The 19,511-nt window shown below is 40.0% G+C and overlaps 1 protein-coding gene across 4 annotated transcripts in view; it reads left to right on the top strand.

Moving 5' to 3' along the window:
• The window catches only part of TRIM36 (tripartite motif containing 36), a gene marked incomplete at both ends in the record, with an annotated part of 43,725 nt that overhangs the window by 16,446 nt on the left and 7,768 nt on the right, over nt 1–19,511 (top strand). For 2 of the 4 annotated variants that reach the window (XM_080920229.1, XM_080920231.1), the window contains 5 exons: nt 5,638–5,963; nt 7,826–7,972; nt 14,693–14,788; nt 18,820–19,073; nt 19,272–19,396. In XM_080920229.1, coding sequence (XP_080776355.1) covers nt 5,638–5,963; nt 7,826–7,972; nt 14,693–14,788; nt 18,820–19,073; nt 19,272–19,396 — 948 coding nt within the window. Of the gene's footprint in view, nt 1–1,494; nt 1,525–5,620; nt 5,964–7,825; nt 7,973–14,692; nt 14,789–18,819; nt 19,074–19,271; nt 19,397–19,511 lie in introns of all 4 variants that reach the window. The other 2 variants (XM_080920230.1, XM_080920228.1) reach the window with 2 other exon arrangements.

Below are 19,511 nucleotides of genomic sequence, written 5' to 3'. Positions count from 1 at the left end.
TAGCACCATGTCAGGTGACCCACAACCACCTGTAACTTTGACTCCAGAGGATCTGGCACCTTCTTCTGGCCTCTGTGGGCAGGCACCCTCCCAACATACACAGAAATAAAAATAAATCTTAGAGAGGTGAGGGGCTTGGCAGGTGAAACTGTTTGAAATGTGGTAGTCATTTCCAAAGAGATGGTTTGTGATTCAGTGGTCACAAATGTCAGATCTGTCTTTTGTCAGCAGTTTTAAAGGACCCACTGCCATTGTGTTGCAGATACAATAATACCTTTCGTTTATGGGCAGACATGATAAGACACACTGGAAAAGGAAGCCAGAAACCGTGTTCATAGCAATGGATGTGGAAGGGATATATTTCTTTTTTTAAAAAAACAACTTTATTTTACAAAACAAAGATAAATGTACAGATTTTAAGCATTTTTTTGCATAAAATTATACAATACATTTTTGTCAGTACTTTTTTTTCAGATTTTAAAATAATTTTTACATAAAACTGTATGAATATATTTGTTAGTCAGTACTTGATTTTTTTTAAAGGTTTGATAGTATGCATTGAAAACTTAATAGTTACAATGAGCATAAAGTACTTGTAAAACAAAATGTAACATGGAAATAGTCAAAGTTTTCTTGTTGTAGGGATATATTTCTAAAACTTAGGATTAGACCCTAAGCTGTCCAGGGCACACTAGCTGTGAAGTGCTTGAAATAGGACTGTTCTGATTAAATATAGTATTTCCTGCTGTACATATAAAATGCTTACTAGATTTCCAAGACTTCTGATAACAAAGACAGATTTAATGCTTTTTATCTTATTTCATTCTGAGATTGTATATAATGATATAGTGAGTTAAATAATACCAGAACTAAACTTGTTTCTTAACTTTTATTGTGGCTCCTAGAGAGCTTAAAATCACATTGTGCTGGGGCTCATGTATTTTACTGGGATAATATTGCTATACACATTTAATAGAGTTTTTAACAAGAGGCTACTTTGAAATCACAAAGTTCTGGTATACATGTCAGTTACCCATTCAGGTGTGTAAGCAGGAAAGCTGCATTGTTTTATATTTCTGATTATATGTGTGTAATCTTTCCCTCCATTTTGCATTTTTCTATTATAAGAGATATTGAGTTTTAATAATCTTTTTGTAAATTACTTCTTTTAGCTCAGAAAAAAGATATCTGAATTTATTTAGCATTTCTAACAGTGGTCAGATATGAGGTTGTTTAAAAACAAATTTGTAGGACAAAGCGAGTATCTCGAATGTTGCTTGATAGTGTTGCGGTCAAATTCTGAAAGATCATTTGACTGTTTTATATTGCTGCCATTGTAAACATCCTGTGTGTCAGGAAACACACCCATTTACTGTTGATCCAATAATCGAATTCTGTGAGGGACACAGTCACTGCTTTCTCTTTTGTTAACAAGTTGTGAGTATTCTCTTTGGGATGGAATTTTAAATCCAGCTTTCTGTTCATTGTCCACAGCACCACAGCGGAGATCTTTGGGGTGGAGAGGTAGAAAAAAACCGCTTTATTGCTTTTGTGGCTGCAGGCAGCGTGGTGTTAGATTTAAATGCTCTTGTGTATCTAGAGTTTCTCTAACACCAGTGGTCAAGTCTTCAAAATTATATAGAAAGTAAACAAATTGGAATGACAGGACAGAATTTCGATGTCTTTAAGGGGTGTATGTCAAAATGATTACCACTTCCATTTTGTCCAAATACACAACACACTTTTGTCTTTTAGTATCTGGTACCTGAAAAATCTTACATTTCTGTAATCTGTAATGAAATGCAACAAGCTACATTGGGAAGGTTAAACAAATATTAACGTTTTGTTTGAAGCTGTCATTTTCGTAGTCTCTCCATTGTTTTATGCACTTTATGTCTTTTTTTGTTGTCAACATCAGTATTTGAAAGTGTTTGCCATCGGAGATTTAATATGGAGGTCTTACCCATTTGTGGGTCATGTACACAGCCCCCCCCCCCCAAATCTAGTTGACCTCTTAAAGTAAAATTGGCTATTTTTTGGTCAAATTCTGGTGATACTCTTTGGTTGAGAAATGTTACCCTTTTCTGTTTCTCTCACCTTCTGAGAAGTCCAACTGGTGGCACCCAAAGGCCGGGAAAGCTGTGAGACAGGAGCCGTTACCACCAGAGTCTGGGAGAGGATACGCTGGTGGCAGTCTGAGTGTGCTGCACACATTTGATGCTCTTGCATTAGTTCTTAAATATTTGATTCTTCTCCCCGACTGTTAAGGGATGAAGCGAACACTGAAGTCTGGCTCCTCTGGTGGCTATAAAACCATTTTGAAAATTCTTTAACTATTTTAAAATCGTGTCTTGGTGTTTGCTTGCTGTGCCTTTGAAGCAAAACCGCATGAGTTGAGAACATTTGCCTGACTTACAGATGCCGCCTCCCCCAGTTGTGTGGCTGGTGTTTGGTCTTCAGGACTTACTAGCCTTCCCTGTCATTGTTTGGTTACTCCCTCGCCCCCCATATTGTGTCACACTGTAAAGAAATACTGTATAAATAGAACCCGAAACATTCAAAGCTTCGCTCATGCGTGGTACCCACTAGCCTCAAGTACTCTTGAGAGTTTGAACTATGGCTATTGATACCAAGACAAAATGAACATTTAGTTATGTTACATTTAAATTTCCACAGCCATTTGGCTTCATGGGCCTTAAGATGGCACAGATATTGAGAGTAGACTTTATTAGTTTTATCTTTTTGTTCAGGTTTTGTTTGTTTTTGTTTTTTATGAAGTTTACTTTCCAGGATATCCTTGGAGCTGCCATGCTTTCTCTGTTTCTCTGTCTATAATATTTTGTGAAAGCAACAGTAAAAGCATCTGGCAGATAAAATGAAAGCCTACTAGCATTCTTAAGGACACTTGAGGAGAACCTAGAGAAACAGCTAGGATAACTATTTGAATAAGTTACCTGGGAATTATTCAGATCTTAGATCCAGCATTTTACCTCCTTGAACAGGTCCAGTGTAATATTTTATAAAAGCTTTGCCATAAAAAGGTAATGGATATACAGAGAAGGAATGCAACAATTTTTAAAAACATTTCTAAATATGAAAGCAACCAAAGTTTGGGTGTCACCAGCTTTCATGATAAAGCATGATTTAATTTTCATGATTTTGTTTCCTATCACTACTTGATTGGTCCCAACCTTCATAAACTATAATAAACCATTGCTTTACACATGCACTGTTGAGACTGGCTATTCAATCATTTATATTTCTAGCATCTAGTTGATGTGTAGAAGATTTAACTAAATGTGAATTTCTATCTGTTTAAACTTGACCACTGCATTATTTGACTTCCAGAATTGTTTGGCTTCTTTCTTTCACACAAACATTTTCATTGGCATGTGTGTGTGTGTGTTTTGTTTCGTTAATTAGCCTGGCGCTTCTTTCATTTCATGCCTGCTGTGGTGTGAAACTCTTGGACTGTACTGCATGCTTTCGAAGTTACTACAGGGATCTATTTAGAATAGGACTTTCAAGTTTGTGTGGGAAGTTTCTTTTTATATGATTCACATTTTAAAATGTTAAGATGTCATTAAATGGGGATATTAAAGATACTGTGCATGCTGTACATTAGATGCTGTTGGAGTCAGTGATACCTTGCATGCTATAAAGTCATTATATAAACAACCCTTCGGGCCGTCTGCTAAGTGTTACTGTGATGTCATACCAGACATCTTTTAAGACATTATTTTTAGATGACAGTCATTTCAAGAGTAATGTTAGTGAAGCTATTTAAAGACCTTTGCCAAATAAAGCATACTGAATTTACCCATTAATTTCTGATGTTGAACATGGTAGTATGAAAGAAGGCTGGAGTTGTTAAGAAGTTGCTTGGTTTGTGTGTTATGGAAGCTCTTTTGTGGGCAACCAAGATTTCATACTCTAAGAAACTTTTAAGTAAGTATGCGTCCACCCGTGTTAAACGGACAGATTTGCATTTCTGTGAACCAGCAGGTAAGATCTGCCATAATTTGGTTTCTTGACTTATTTTGATCAGAATGATAATACTGAATAAAATAATCTCATGTTTAAAGTCATTTATTATATTTTCTATAATACAAAATTACATGTAATGCTTCTTGGCACCAAGTTAAATAATCTTAATGATTCTTTGTTTTAGGCCCAAGTAGATACTGAATGATTGGCCCCTCTTAAAGTTACTAAGTTCTAGATCTATGAATGAATTAATTGCTTTTCTATGGATTACGTTCAATCTCTTCTGGTCTTTACCACTAAATTTTCCCAGATAAAACACTGCTACAGTGGGAAACATTCTATTGAGATGGTTCTTAAGACATGTGACCACCAATGCCTTTGTGCATGTGCTAAAAGTTCATACTAAACAGAAATATACAGTATGTGTAGGTGGCAATTTTGTAGTTCCAAATAATCTCTGGAATTGCATTGAGCATTCTGATTCATGGACCCAGATTAAGGTTCTTCTCTTTCATTTACCCCATTTCTTCCCAGCAAGCTAAGATGGTATTTACTCGATAACGTTGGGTATGATATATAAAATTAACTAAAAACCTTGGATTCACTTATTTAATATATGTGAGTACACTTGTCTTAGTTAGGGTTTTACTGCTGTGAACAGACATCATGACCAAGGCAAGTCTTGATGGCACTATTTAATTAGGGCTGGCTTACAGGTTCAGAGCTTCAGTCCATCATCATCAGGGTGGGAGCAGAGCAGCATCCAGGCAGGCATGATGCAGGGCAGTGCTGAGAGTTCTGCATCTTTATTTGAAGGTGGCTAGTAGAAGACTGACTCCCCAGGGAGGGTCTTATAGCTCATGCCCACAGTAACACACCTACTCCAACAAGGCCACACACCTCCTAATAGTGCCACTCCCTGGGCCAAGCACAACAGACCCCCTCAAGGGACTACAGAATTATGGCCAGGAGAGGTTTCCCTGGATCATGCCTTTGCAGAGTTAATAAAGAAAGGAGCACCACAATGTTCTCTAGAAGGTTGCTAGCCTCAAATGTTAGTTTAACCCTGGCAGAGGACTACTAGGCAAACTAGTGACAAACCCACTTCAACAAGGCCACACACCTCCTAATAGTGCCACTCCCTGGGCCATGCCTATGTATACAAAACATCAGAACACTGTAGCTCTCTTCAGACACACCAGAAGAAGGCATTGGATTTCATTGCAGATGGTTGTGAGCCACTATGTGGTTTCTGGGAATTGAACTCATGACCTCTGGAAGAGCAGTGAGTGTTCTTAACTGCTGAGCCATCTCTCCAGCCGCTTAACTAGAAATCTTAATTATATAAACTCCTATCTTTATATATAATGAAGTATTGTATGTTTTGTCTTCATGTCTGTGTTTGGCTTAATATGAGTTTATGTGTAATTTATTATAGATTTTTTTTCCTTTTTCTGTGATAACTTTTAATAATTTGAACTTGTTTTTTTATATACCAAGTAAAAATAATTGTTTTAAAAAGCATTTTCAGAATGTAGATGGGGCCACTTGGAATGTTTGTTATTGTAGAGACATGTCTTTCTAAAACCTGACTTTTCTTCTTATTAATCATTTATGATGTAACTGAATGAAGACTTACTAATTACACAGGCTGGAAGCGTAATTCACTGACCCCCAGACCAACCACGTTTCCTTGTCCTGGCTGTGAGCATGATGTGGATCTTGGAGAGAGAGGAGTCAGTGGTCTGTTTCGAAATTTCACTTTGGAAACGATTGTTGAGAGATATCGGCAGGCCGCTAGGGCAGCTACAGCCATTATGTGTGACCTCTGTAAACCACCGCCCCAAGAATCTACAAAGAGCTGCATGGATTGTAGTGCAAGCTACTGCAATGAATGCTTCAAAATTTATCATCCCTGGGGCACAGTAAAAGCTCAGCATGAGTATGTGGGCCCCACCACTAATTTCAGACCCAAGGTAAGTTAGGGTACCAAATGTGATGGGAGAAATCGCCAGGAGTATGGAGACAAGGAGATTTGATTGGGTAACATTTTCATAATAACAGCCCAGTACTGTAAAGCTTGGAATGTAGAGGTTTTATAATCTGCTAGGTAGATTTTGCATTTCTCAAGTATTCTGGATAATTGGTTACTAATGCTCATAAGAACTTCATGTCCTATGATCTTTGATGAGTAAAATAATTTTTATGTATTTTCAAGATGTTCTGATTTGTATAATTGAAACAATGAATGCTTTAAAGGTTGTTGTTCTTAGTAACTGATATGAATATGAAAATATAATAGTATTTTTAAGAATACAACCTTTAATGTGTAATAATTTCACGTGTAAATTGCAAACCTCTTTTGGAGCCAGGGAGATGGATCAGCGGTGAGGGTTACCTACTGACTTTAACAGAGGACCCATGTTTGGTTCCCAGCACCCACACGGGTTCCTCTTTTGTACCCACATTTGGAAGGCCATTTTGCCAAAACTATTAGTCTGATAACAGGTTTATCAACTAGCTCTGAATTCCCTGTTATATGTCTCCTCATAACTCCTCAAGGTCGTTGAGTTTTAAATATATATGACTTCAAAAGTATTAGTGTTTCATTAAGAAGACCACATTGGTACTGTTCAGTCATGGAAGGGAGAATGAGCTACACTAGGTTTTTATAAGTTAAGTATGTCAGAGAATTTGGAATGCAAATTAGTCACAAGGTTTTATTTGCAACCATGAAATCCTGATGAGTAAACCAAAGGTGTATGACTAGGCTATATTTAAAAAAAAGTCCCTTTAAGCCATTTGTGTTAGTCAGTAAAAGCTGTCTCTTACGATAGAGAATATTCACCTATAACTGAACTCACTGAACCTCTTATTATGGAAATTCTCAGTTTTCCTACTTTTCATAACATGTACACTGGGTGTGGTGGTGCATGCTTTTAACCCCAGCACTCAGGAAGCAAGGCAGGTGGAATTCTGTGAGTTCAAGGCCAGCCTGATATACAAAGAGAAACCCTGTCTCAATAAACACCCTCCTAAATAAAACAAAAACAAAACAAAACAAAAAAAAAAAAAAAAAAAAAAAAAAAAAAAAAAAAACAAACAGACCAGCAAACAAACAAACCATGTGCTTTTGAGGCTTTGGAACTTGGACATTCTGAAACATTGTTTCTTCCAGTTTTGTCTTCCCCTGAAGCTGTATTGGCCGCAGGACTTTTCATATTGCTCTTTTATTTTCCTAGTTTGTTGGACCAGTTACAGTTGCCTGACATCTAGTCTCTTGAAATAATGAACAGCTATTGGATTAACATGCTATATAGGCACTTGTTTCTGAATGGAAACATTATTCTATGTACAATTTCAAATGCATCTGTGATGATATTTCATAGAGTAAGTACAAAGGTGCCCTTTCCTTGAGTCAGGAGCTAGCCTGTTGGAGTCTTAGATCACAAAACCTTCCAGGGCCCTTTTAGCAACAGGCTTGTGTGGAGAGTCAGGCCATCGACTCTCTTAAGGTCTTCTGATACCTTGTAGGGATGCTCATTAATCCGTGTGCCTAATCCATGTGGTGAGAAGGCCTTTCTTGCTCGCTTAACCCTGCACTCTACTTAAGTCCTATTGGCAGGACTGTTTTTTGCCAAATTTAGGTGAAGTAACATCTGTATTAACTGTTTGAACTTAAACCTGGCAGTTCTAGAGTTTTCATGTGACATTTTGTGTATGTGTATTTTTATTCACTTATATGTCTGTATGTTATATAACAAATCTTTGTATTGGGGGACTTACTAGAATACATGAAGCCGAGACCTTTAACTGTCCATTCATTTTCATTCAATAGGTTTTAATGTGCCCAGAACATGAGACAGAGAGAATAAACATGTACTGTGAGCTGTGCAGAAGGCCAGTTTGCCACCTCTGTAAGCTGGGTGGGAATCATTCTAATCACCGGGTGACCTCCATGAGCACTGCCTACAAAACTTTAAAGGTATGACTTGTTATTTTAGAAGCGGGATTAACATTGGATTTTATTTCACTTTACCTTTAGAGATGCTTTACCTGCAAGTATGTCTGTGCACCATTTGTGTGTGGTGCTTGCAGAGGGTCAGAAGAGGGCACTGGACTCGTGGGACTGGAGTTACAGAGGGTTGTCACCTTGACTACAGGTGATGGAAATCAAACCCCGGTTCTCTGGAGGAGCAGACAGTGCTCTTAACTACTGAGCCATCACTCCAGATCTGGAAGGAGGTTTCAACATCTGGTGATTTTATGTCTCAGGTTTTATGTATAAAACCATGGTTTGTAATATGGTCTGTTTCACTGAATGGAGTTAACAGTATAAAACTTATTATAAAAAACACAATTATTTAATATATATTTATATATAATTAAATATATAAATATTTGAATAATTAAAATTGTTTTTCTATATTTATATACTATATAGCATATATAATTTTATGTTTATATTAATATAAAATAAATTATATAAATATATTCTAAATAAATTGCATATAATTATATAATTATATACTTATTAGTGTAATTATAAAAAATAGATATAAATTATTTTAAAGAAATTTATCATATCATTTTTAGTTTTTTTGAGAGTGTTAAAGCTAGTTCTGAGGTGTGGGGAGAAAGGAAACCCTCCAGTGAGCTGGGTTTATCACTGATCCTCTGGGTACAGAGGTAGGAGGCTCCTGAAAATTTTCGAACTCAGTGGTCAGTAGCAGAGTGGACAGTTGTATGGTGCTTTTTTGTATCTGTAAGAGTAGTTTTAAAAGAACTGATGCATCCTTAAGCTTCCCTTTTATTTTAATTGTTCCCTTTGTTCAGCAGTTTGTGTGCAGCCTCCTATATGTATCCATAGACATGGCCACTGTAGCTTTTAGTTCTCTATTCCTTTGCTTGCTTGGTGACTTAGTCAGGGCTTCTGTTGCTGAGGTAAGATGTTATGGCTAAAAGCAACTTGGGGAGGAAAGCTGCTGTTTACTCCACAGACAACAGTCCACACTGAAGGAGTCCGTCCAGGACCTCAAGCCAGAGAGGAACCCGGAGGCAGGAACTGGAGCAGAAGCCACGGAGGAGTACTGCTTACTGGCTTGCTCTCTGTAGCTTGCTCAGCCTGTTTTCCTACCACCCAGGCCTCCCTGCCCAAGGGCAGCTCCACCCACAGTGTGCTGGGCCCTCCCACAGCAACCATTGTTCAAGAAGACTGCCCACAGACCAAGATAGGGGGTATTTTCTCAACTGAGGGTCACTCTTCCTAGATGACTCTAGCCAAGGTGACATAAAACCAGTCAGCTGGAAGTTTTGATTAGCCCTCAGGTATTATTAATTACATAGTGTTTTCAGTTTGGGCTTGGTCAGACTGACTTTGGAGGTAAAGCCCTTTGATGATGATTCTTCAGTGATTTAGGTCTTCTCTCTTGGGGTCAGGGGTCTGGATGGTGGGGAGCATGTACAAACTTTAATCGTTTCTGGAACTTTCCTTGACCTCGGGCATGGTTGATTGGTATTCCTTGTGTACCTTTCTGCCGGTTTCCCTTTTCTCCTTGTCTCTGTGGCTTTAGGCTTTAGAACCTCTGGCTTTCTCACCCCCCCACTTCAGGAAGACGCTGGGATCCCTTTGAGTTCTTTGCCTTAAGCCCTAGAAACTGCAGGCAACAAGGTAGGGTAGCCAGCTTTTCTGGTTTCCTGTCCTCTAGGAAAATGTCTCTTTGAGATCTGGTGCATAACAAGAGGTTCCAGAGGTTGTGTTCGGTTGTTTTGGAAACCCAGATACATTACATGATTCATCCCTTTATCACGAGTCTGCAGTCGGTTGGCTTCATGTGATGCAATCTAAAACATACCACAGTTATAAGGTTAGATTTCATCTAATTTTCTCAGTTTTAAAAAATATACTAAGTCCTTGCCACTAGTAAAGCTACATTGTTGGTAAAACAATCCACATTTCTCTGCTCTGCTGTTCCTAGACCCCACAAGTCTTTTGTTTCTGTTTTTGTTTTTTGAGACAGCTATGTAAACCAGGCTGGCCTCAAATTTGCCATATACTCCTGCCTCTACTTCCCGAGTTGTGGTTTACACCCGGGCTGGAAGGCTTCTGTGACGTCACATGTTATCAGCAAGCAAGCGGTGGGTTCTCTATAGCAGCAGGTGCCCGCTGGGGAAATCCTCTAATTCAATTTAGTCCGGACATTGTACGTGCTGTGCTGTCAATTCCCACCGGTGAAGGGCTCAGTCTGCAGGGCTGTCTGTGCCTCTGCCCCAATGGTTTGCCTGTTTAAATGCCTTTTATCACAGGATTGTGAACAGAGGTTTCAGTTACTCACCCTCCTTGGATCTGATTATTTTATTTGAGAGGCTCACTGAACTCAGGAGAACACAAACAGCAATTTATCGTACAGGATGTTACAACAGTTGCTGATGAAGATGCCCTGGGAGAGGAATGTGGGAAGGGAAGAGCTGCCACACCCTCTGGTTGTACACTATGAGAACCTCCATTGGTGCTGCTGTATGAAGTTCTGGACCTTCTCCTTTCATAGAAGCCCCTTTGACAGGCACACTTGATTAAGTGATTGGCAACTGATGATCCCCTCCACCTCAGGGCTTCTCTTCCCTGGAGGTTGTGAGTTTGGACTGAATCTTATCGACCTAGTGAGGCATGCCTCCGTGTTCTTAGTGACCATCTCTTACCCTAAAGCCAGCTGCCTCTTGAATCATTAACTTACCAAAACAAAACAAAAAAGAAAGACATGTCAGGAAACTTGATAAAGAGCATATACATAGTAGTAACACAGCTATCTTTTATTTCACGTAATTCTTTAATTTCAGAACGATATTCCGTAATACACTTTCTAATTTACATACTCATTAGTAAGAGACTAATTGTCTAGAGTACTTAGTCTTTTGTCTTTTGCTAAGAGTAGCAAGTCTCTTTATACTGGTTTTAGATTTAAGCTGAGGGGAACTGGTTACATGACACAAAGACACTATAGCAACACCTTTGCCAGTTTGGTGTTGAATTAGAGAAATGAGGGTCACAGAAGGGTGACCGCGCCTTTGTCTTGTGTCTGCTCTCTGTTGAGTCTGCTGAGGTAAACACCAAGTTGTATATTAAAGTGTCTCTGGGGTATATGCCCAGAAGTGGAATAGCTGGGTCTTTAGGTAGTACTATGTCCAATTTTCTGAGGTATCGTCTAAGGACCAGTCTTACTCCTTTTCTGTTTGCTCTTCTCAAAGGCACTTTGATTTCAGACAAGTAACAATTTTCTACAAGTTTCTACTTTCAGAGAAGCAGAAAATGCAAACATTCCTGTAAGCAGTCCCCACTGCGTCAGAAAATGCTTGGTGTAGCATTTGTATTTTAGGGTGTGTGAGATGTTTGTGGTGAATATTATTGTCAGAGTTGTTGAAGTAGGTCAGCACTTGTTGCTGTTGTAAATGTTGGTACTGTCGGGATTTTCCAGCATGATGGTGGTTAACATTTGACCAAAAATGCTGCCATAGGTTCTTGTGTTTGAACATTTATTCCCATTTTGGAAGGGTATGAGGCTTGGCTGGAGGAAATGTGTGGCCTTACAGTTATATTCCATGTGGATTCTAGCTGAACTCTTCATGTGTATCAGTACAATGTAAATGACATGCCTCGCGCCTGCTGCCACCGTCCTGGCTGCCCCGGCCATTGTGCCCTCACCTGCTGTGATGGGCTTGTGTCCTCTCAAATGGAGCCAAAGTAAATCTTAAGTTGTATCTTTTAGTTATTGTATTACATCAAGGAAAAAATAACAAGATAGTAGCTTGAATATGTAGCATTGTGACTTCTTTTTCAAGTAGTACACTTGCACAGATTTGTTATTACAAAGGTATTATTCTGAACATCTCTAGAGATGAAGCAAGGCTGGTATTACCTTTGAACTCACACATTCTGAGTGCAGGAGCCATGCTAGATATTTCTCTCCTAGACTGCCCAAATGCATAGATTGTTGATGTTGTTGGATGCCTTTTTCTTTGTCTTGCTTACTAATGTTTCATTGGTGGCTTGTATTGAAGATGTGATATATAAAGGGGAAAAATAGTTCTCAAACTTGGCTTGGAATTAGCCTCTCACAGGACCTTTGGGACAGCTAGGTCACAGGACTAGAGGCCAGCCTAGCCCTACTTCACAGGGTCTTAGCTGTGTTGTGTGGCTTTCTTGGAAAGATGTGAGTAAGTATCTTTTCATTTCAGAATAGGCACTGAATTGATGACAAACTAGAACAATCTAGCAGAGTACAATTTGACAAATTAATGAGCTTCTTATTGTGTTTAGTTCTGGAAGCACAGGTGGCTCACAGGCAGTTGTGTCACTGAAAAGCCCACAGCAGCTGTATTGCTGATCTTCCTATTGGGGTTGCAGGCAGTTTGGTTGGTGGGAGAGTTATGGACTGCGTAACCTTAGGAAGAGTGGCCTGCTTAATCTTGTAATACTCAGGAACTCTCTGAGATTTGTGAGATTGATCTCCTTCATGAGTCTTGAGGAGTCCCTCTTTGTGGTGGGCAAAAGAGTATTTAAATTTAGAGGCACTTGTTGCATAGCAAGCCCTTAGGAGACTCAGATTCACACTAATAGGTTATATTTTTTTAGCAGTTAAGAAGGGCATTTATTGTAGATGAAGAAATACACACATGCAGTAGACACACAGAGAAACAAAGAGCATCTGCAAAGTTGAGGGGGACTTGAAAAGCTTCTCCCCCACAAATAATCCAGTCTCTTCCTTAGGGAAGCCTCTCAAGAGTTTACCCCTCTCCTTTAGAACTGGCCAATTTGAAGCTGATATCACTTTTAAACTTGCGCATTCAGAGTTCAGGGGCCAAGCTAGTTATGTATTACTCTCTTAGACTACTCTCACAAAAGGCTTTGTGTTGTTGTGGTGTGCCGTGTTCTGATCTGATCTTGAACTCTTAAGCATGTCCACTAGCAGGGGTCTTGCTGTGTCAGACAAAGCTGCCAGGGTTTTGTCTCAATTCAGATAATTGAAGAGGCTGGCCATCTTGGAGATTCACCATCTTTAGCCATAGTCCTTTTCCTTATATGTTTGCCTCTCAGGAAGTCTTAACTTTAGTCTCACCTTCTTTTCTCTCAGATGTCACCCTGACTGATTTTTTGGGGTTTGGGAGCAATGACTAGCTGCTTTGAGCAAACAAAGGGTGGACAATGGGGGGCGGGGCAGATACAGCTCTGTCATGGTAGTTAAGAAAAAAACAGTGCCTGTGCACATGATTGTGGTCCCAGTATGTGCCCATAAGGGACAGGGCTAAACTTGGCATTTGGCTTGCAGTGTGATGCTAATACTTCCTCACCCTGGAGAGTCGTTACGTTAATCATGAGTAGGTTTCTGGTTCTGCTATTGACTGTGGTATTTGTACGTCATGAACTTTGGGTTTCTTGGATGGGTAAAATGCTAGGTCACAATGGAAGATTTTCTGTCTCTTTGTAGCATTATCATCCTGTAAGGTCCCATTTTCTTCTGTCTCTGTGTCTTTGTGTCTGTCTCTGTCTGATTACAGGCTTGTACAGCCATGTCTGGCTGTTAGAATTTGTTAATATGGGGGTGGGAGATTGATTAGGACTTTGTACGTGCTGGGGACATGCTCTATCCCTAAGCTAGATCCCCATCCCACTCTGTCTTTTGTGTCTAGAAACCTTGTTCCTTTCTTGTCAGCAGCCACTTCCTCTTTCTCCAGTTAACACTCCCAGAGGGCTTCTGTGTATCTGGTTGCACAGTGTCCATCCTGACATGGCTCCTGCAGAGCCAGTCATGTCTATTTCTGCTCACATCCTCTTTCGCTCGCTAGTATAAAGAGGAAGATGAAGTCAATTAGAGACCTACTTCTTGAATTCTTAAACACCAAGTGGTTGTCTCTCTTCTCGCCCTCACTTTACATTTCAGGTGTTCAGCAGTGAACATTCAAGGAGAGCCCTCATCCCGAGCATCCTGATGCCTGGGCCTTGGGAGGTGCTTCCTGGCCTTTCTCATTCTCATTTAGATTTTCTGTTGTAACTTGGTAGTCCTACCTTGTGCTCTCAAGTGGCTTTTGCTTTTTAAAAACGTATTTCAGATTCCAAACTAGAGATTACACCAAAACCTGTGATGTAATTTTGCCGAGAAATTAGAGTGATCAGGATACCTAGTTTACAAATTAGTTGAAAATCCACGTTTTCACCAGTGTATGGTGAATGAATAGCAAGGCTTGGATGAGCTGGGATTAGTTTGGATTGATCTTTGGTGTTTTTCCTGGTGTATGTGTGTGTGTGTGTGTGTATGTGTGTGTGTGTGTGTGTGTGTGTGTGTGTGTGTGTGTAAATTGTGAAATGTGAGGGAAGGCTATACTCTTTGAGCTGCTATACTACTTGACCTTCAGTTTGCTTAGAAGCCTTAGAAACAAGAATTCTGAGAGTGATAAACAATGAAAAGTTCTACTTGCACATTTGGAATTTTTGACTGTCACTCCCACCTCCCTCAATCTCAGTCTTTAACTAACCTTTCAGATGACCTTGAGCCTAGGTGCTAAGGCCAGTAAATATTTACCTTGAGTTAATTACCATAGTTTTGCTGATCCTTCAACAGGAAGGGAGGGTACCATGTAATTTACAAAATTATGTTAAGTATTAAGTCTTTGTTGACTTATTTATGTATCTGTGTTCTGTGTGCTTCCACAGGAGAAACTTTCAAAAGACATTGATTTCCTTATTGGTAAGGAAAGCCAGGTGAAGAGTCAAATTTCTGAATTAAACTTGTTAATGAAAGAAACAGAGGTAAGTTATAAGCTGGTCAGAGTACCTTTCCACATCCAGACTTTGTCTTATTTGTTCATAACATCCTAAATGTGTTCTCTGAGCTGGGAATTGTGTGACTCCATACCTCTTCTTCCCTAGAACTCATGGAAATATATGCAGAGTAGATGCCTGGGTAATCAGTGCTCAGGAGTCATAGGGAAAGAACTGCATGTGAACATGAACAGAGGTTAATGTATGTGATAGGCCCAGGGTTAGTGAAAATTCCAGGTTCTGCTGAATGCATGTTCTAGATTGCTTACGTACATAAAGATGGGTGTTCATGCTTGCCTTGTTTGCAGAGGCCACAAGGCGGAAACAACTCAAACGTCTATTAACAGTGGTAGCGACGGGACTATAGTCTAGGTACATCCTGCCATACATTGTGTGGAAGGCATGATGCCATTATGACATCTATAGAAAGTGTCCAGAGCAGGCTTCAGAGATGGCTTTGCAATAGTTGAGAGCACTGACTACTCTTCTAGAGGACCTGGTTCAGTTTCCAACACCACATGGTGGTTCACAGCCATCTCTAGCTCCAGTTCCAGGCATCTACATGGTACATATGCATATGCAGGCAAAACATTCATTTACATTAAATGTTTTTTAAGTAGCTACGCAGTGAGCTTAGATTAGGTTAGATTAAAATTTTCATAAAGTTGTCCTTGAGGAGAGGGGCTCAGCACTGCAGAGGTTATGAGGGTGGGTGCTGGTATACAGTAATGTTCTGCTAGTCAGTATGTATTTATAGAGTCCCGGCCTTTATGCTTATGTGCACGTTTTTCTGTTTGGATATTCTACTTCAATTAAAGTAGGGAAACTTGCCAAGGACTAGCCTAGGCTTGCAGAGGGGTTCTGAGGAAGAGGTGTCTGGGAGTGGTGAAACACACAACTTTAAGTCAAATTGTGGATTACAAGCTGACAGCCCATGTTCTGCTCCAGACAGCTTTCCAGATTGCTTTCTTTGTGTTCTGATCTCTCTGGACATCTCCAGTCAGCTCTTTGCTTGAGACATGTTTTTTGCAATTCTAAAAAAAAAAATCTCTGGATAGCTCATCTCTTGCAGATCAAAAGCCCATTCTTTTATTTATATATAAACTTATCATTCCCCCAGGTTCCCTTTTGATTATCCCATAAATCAGTATCCTTTGATTCTTAGAAAGCAACAGCAAGCACAGACAGTATGATAGCTGGGTGAACATGCCCTGAAATTACCTGGACCGAAACTCCTCTGTCCCAGGCTGACTTGAACCCAGGAATCTGCCTGCCTTTGTATCTTTCTGACGAGCTGGTTCATAGTGTGGCTGCCTCTGTTCCTGTAGGCCTGTGAAGCTCCTTATACAATTCATATTACATTCTTGAATTTTGCATAGTTGACAATTTATATATTCTTGAACTCGTGTTTTCAGTGTTCTTTCCTACAGCTTAAAGGGCTGTTCTGAAGGTCTCAGGGTCCACCATTTTCCTGAGACATAGACACACCCACACCTCCCAGATTTGTGCTGTCTCTGATTATTCTAGTGTCGTTAGCCATGGCAGAGAGGACATCCTCAAAGGAGGAACAGGAAAATATGTACACTGTTATACAAACAGGCCTTATGCTCACAGCAGCCATCAACACTCAATTTGCTGGCTCTGTTCTAGGGGCGGAAACCATAGTATTTTGTTCCTACCATGGCCATGCATGAAGGAGCAGAAAGTAAGCTGGCATGGTGGTTCTTACCTGTAATCCTAGCTCTTGAGAGATAGAAGCAGAAGGATGAGTTCAAGGTCAGCCTTGGCTACATAGAAATGAAAGGATTGTATAAGACTGCCAAAAAAAGGGGTGGGTACCGGCTAGATGGCCTATAAGGTAAAGGTACTTGCTGCCAAGCTTGATTCACCTGAGTGTAATTTCTAGAACCCATATATGGTTGAGAGAATTCTCTTGGGTTGTCTTTTGACCTACACACACACACACACACACACACACACACACACACACACACACACGCGCGCGCGCGCTCATACAAACATAGTAAATAAAATGTAAAAAAATCAATAAGAACAAAAAATTTTAATAATAAAAAGTAATAGCATTTAAAAAATACAGTATGAGTAAGGCTGGGTTATTTGACACTTGAAGTACTTTTCATAGGTTCTGATATATGGAGTGGAGTTTTTTTTGTTGTTTGTTTTTCTTTTCCTCTTGATCACTTCAAAACTTATAATTAAATATAAAAGACCTAGGCTGGCTCAAGATTATTATTTCTGGTGGCTGGAGAGATGGCTCAGTGGTTAAGAGCACTGACTGCTCTTCCAGAGGTCCTGAGTTCAAATTCTAGCAACCACATGGTGGTTCACAACCATCTGTAATGGGATGAGATGCCCTCTTCTCATGTGCCTGAAGACAGCTACAGTGTATTCACATAAAATAAATATATCTTTAAAAGAAAAGATTATTTCTTGAAATGCTTTTTTTTTCCAGTAGGAAGAGAAATAATAAGGGATGGAAGATGCCTCTTAGTGGTAGAAAATTTACATGATGTGTATAGGACATGTAGATTTTGATTTTGGTCTATATCACCATCACTGCAGAAGAAATAATGAAAAGAAGAGAAAAAAAGAAAAGATGCAAATTAAGTCAAGTACAGGTGGAACACACCTTAATCCTAGGACTTGGGAGGCAGAGACAGGCAGATCTCTGGATCTTTGAGTTCAAGGCCAGCCTTGTTTACAGGCTACACAGAGAAAAGCCCTGTCTTTCCCCCCGACCCCCAGCCAAGCAGATTAATGCCATGTTTGTCTTCATCCTTAATACTTCCTCAGTGATGATGAGACAGTTTTTGTATCTGCAATTATAATTTTTTATCTATGCGTATTTCTGAGCTTAATGTGGAAAACCATGGAGAGAATTTTACTGTTCTTTGACCTTTTCCTTTAAAAACTGAACTAGAACAAAGTATGTTGGTAGATACAAAAGTATCATGATAAACCCCATCACTTTGTATGTTACATTAAAAAACAAACAAACAAACAAACAAACAACCCACCATTGACTGGTGGGGTTACAATGGAGAAGGAATCCATTCCTTTCCCAGTGCAGAGGCCACTGGGAGGCCTGCAGCCCCAGCAGTGCCTCGTTCTGAAGACTTTGCTGTTGGATGTGTTGTAGTGAGCACTCCCAGCCCTCACTGGGTTCTTCCAAAGTTGCTCTGAACACTGATTTTATAAAAATTCAAATAATTTGGCCCAGGCAGGTTGACACAGACATGTAATCTCAGCACTAGGGAGGGTGAGGCAGGGGGGATTGAGATTGAGGCCAGCCAGGTTATGTAAAGATTCCTTTTCAAGTGTGGTATGTTTTTCATGTAAATAATCTTTAATCATCCTCATAAGAATCTGAATAATTTTGCCATCTATGTGTTTTGCCTGGGAGAGGAAGAGTAGTAGGCACCGAACCCAGAGCTCACTCTCAGCTTCAGCTTAGCCTACAAGCTCATGGCTGGGTAAGGACTAAAGAAAAGTCATTTTAAAGACCTTAATGGAGAATATTGAGAACGTTGCTTTTAATTATGGCCACAATTTAACTTTAGGATAGCTTCCTGTATTTAGAAATATTCCCGAATTTGAGATGAGGTGCAAACTCTCAAGAATTGTGCTGTTGCTGTGTTTGTGGGTAAATCAGTTCAGTTCTGCCCTTAACTAGTTTTGTCACTGAAAATTAGTTTCTCATTTGATTAAATCATTTGTTGCTGGACCTTAACAACACAAAGTTCTGACATCACAGAGCAAATAGAAATGAAAGCGGACAGTTGTATTTTTTTGTGCCTCACCCTGAGATACAGCTTTGAAGATTCCAGGGGCAGACAAAAGCTTCTTTTACAACACCTGGCCTTATTTTGTTGATATTGTGTAGGGTGTCACGAGAACACCTTAAGTGGGTTCATGGCTAAGATAATGCTTGTGTTCTACATTCATGCAATGGAGAGATTGGGCTCAGCACAAGGTAACACTTGTGTGGTTTTCACTAGTGCAACGGAGAGAGGGCCAAGGAAGAAGCGCTGGTACATTTTGAAAAGCTCTTTGAAATCCTGGAAGACCGGAAGTCGTCTGTTCTGAAAGCCATAGATGCCTCTAAGAAACTAAGACTAGACAAATTTCACACGCAAATGGAAGAGTACCAAGGCCTTCTGGAGAATAACGGGCTTGTGGGGTATGCTCAGGAAGTGCTGAAGGAGACGGATCAGTCTTGCTTTGTGCAGACGGCGAAGCAGCTCCATCTCAGGTACTTGCTTAGCTCCTTGGCTTTTGAAAAACCTCACCTGGCCGAGTAGTTCCCGGTGGTGGGTTAAGGAACAGTCTGGCTCTGGTGCATCCTGGGTTCTGAATGCAGTGTCCGTTTCTTTGGCCTGCCATGTTGCCAGTGTTTAGTGTGATTGCCTTTTAAAAGAATGGCTTTTATATGACATATATCTGCCCACAGAATACAGAAAGCTACGGAATCCCTAAAGAGCTTTAGACCTGCAGCCCAGGCTTCTTTTGAAGACTATGTTGTTAACATCTCGAAACAAACAGAGGCGCTTGGAGAATTGTCCTTTTTCTCTAGTGGTAAGTGGTGAAGTGTTCCTCCCTGGCTCTGCGCACAGCAGGTGCGCATCCTCTCTCCTCTGACGTGAGTTGCTCATGACCATCTACCCTGGAACTTTAGTTTTCATGCACAAGG

This window comes from Micromys minutus (assembly GCF_963924665.1).
Source record: "Micromys minutus genome assembly, chromosome: 8".
NCBI lineage: Eukaryota > Metazoa > Chordata > Mammalia > Rodentia > Muridae > Micromys > Micromys minutus.
This window is presented reverse-complemented; position numbering and strand designations above follow the sequence as displayed.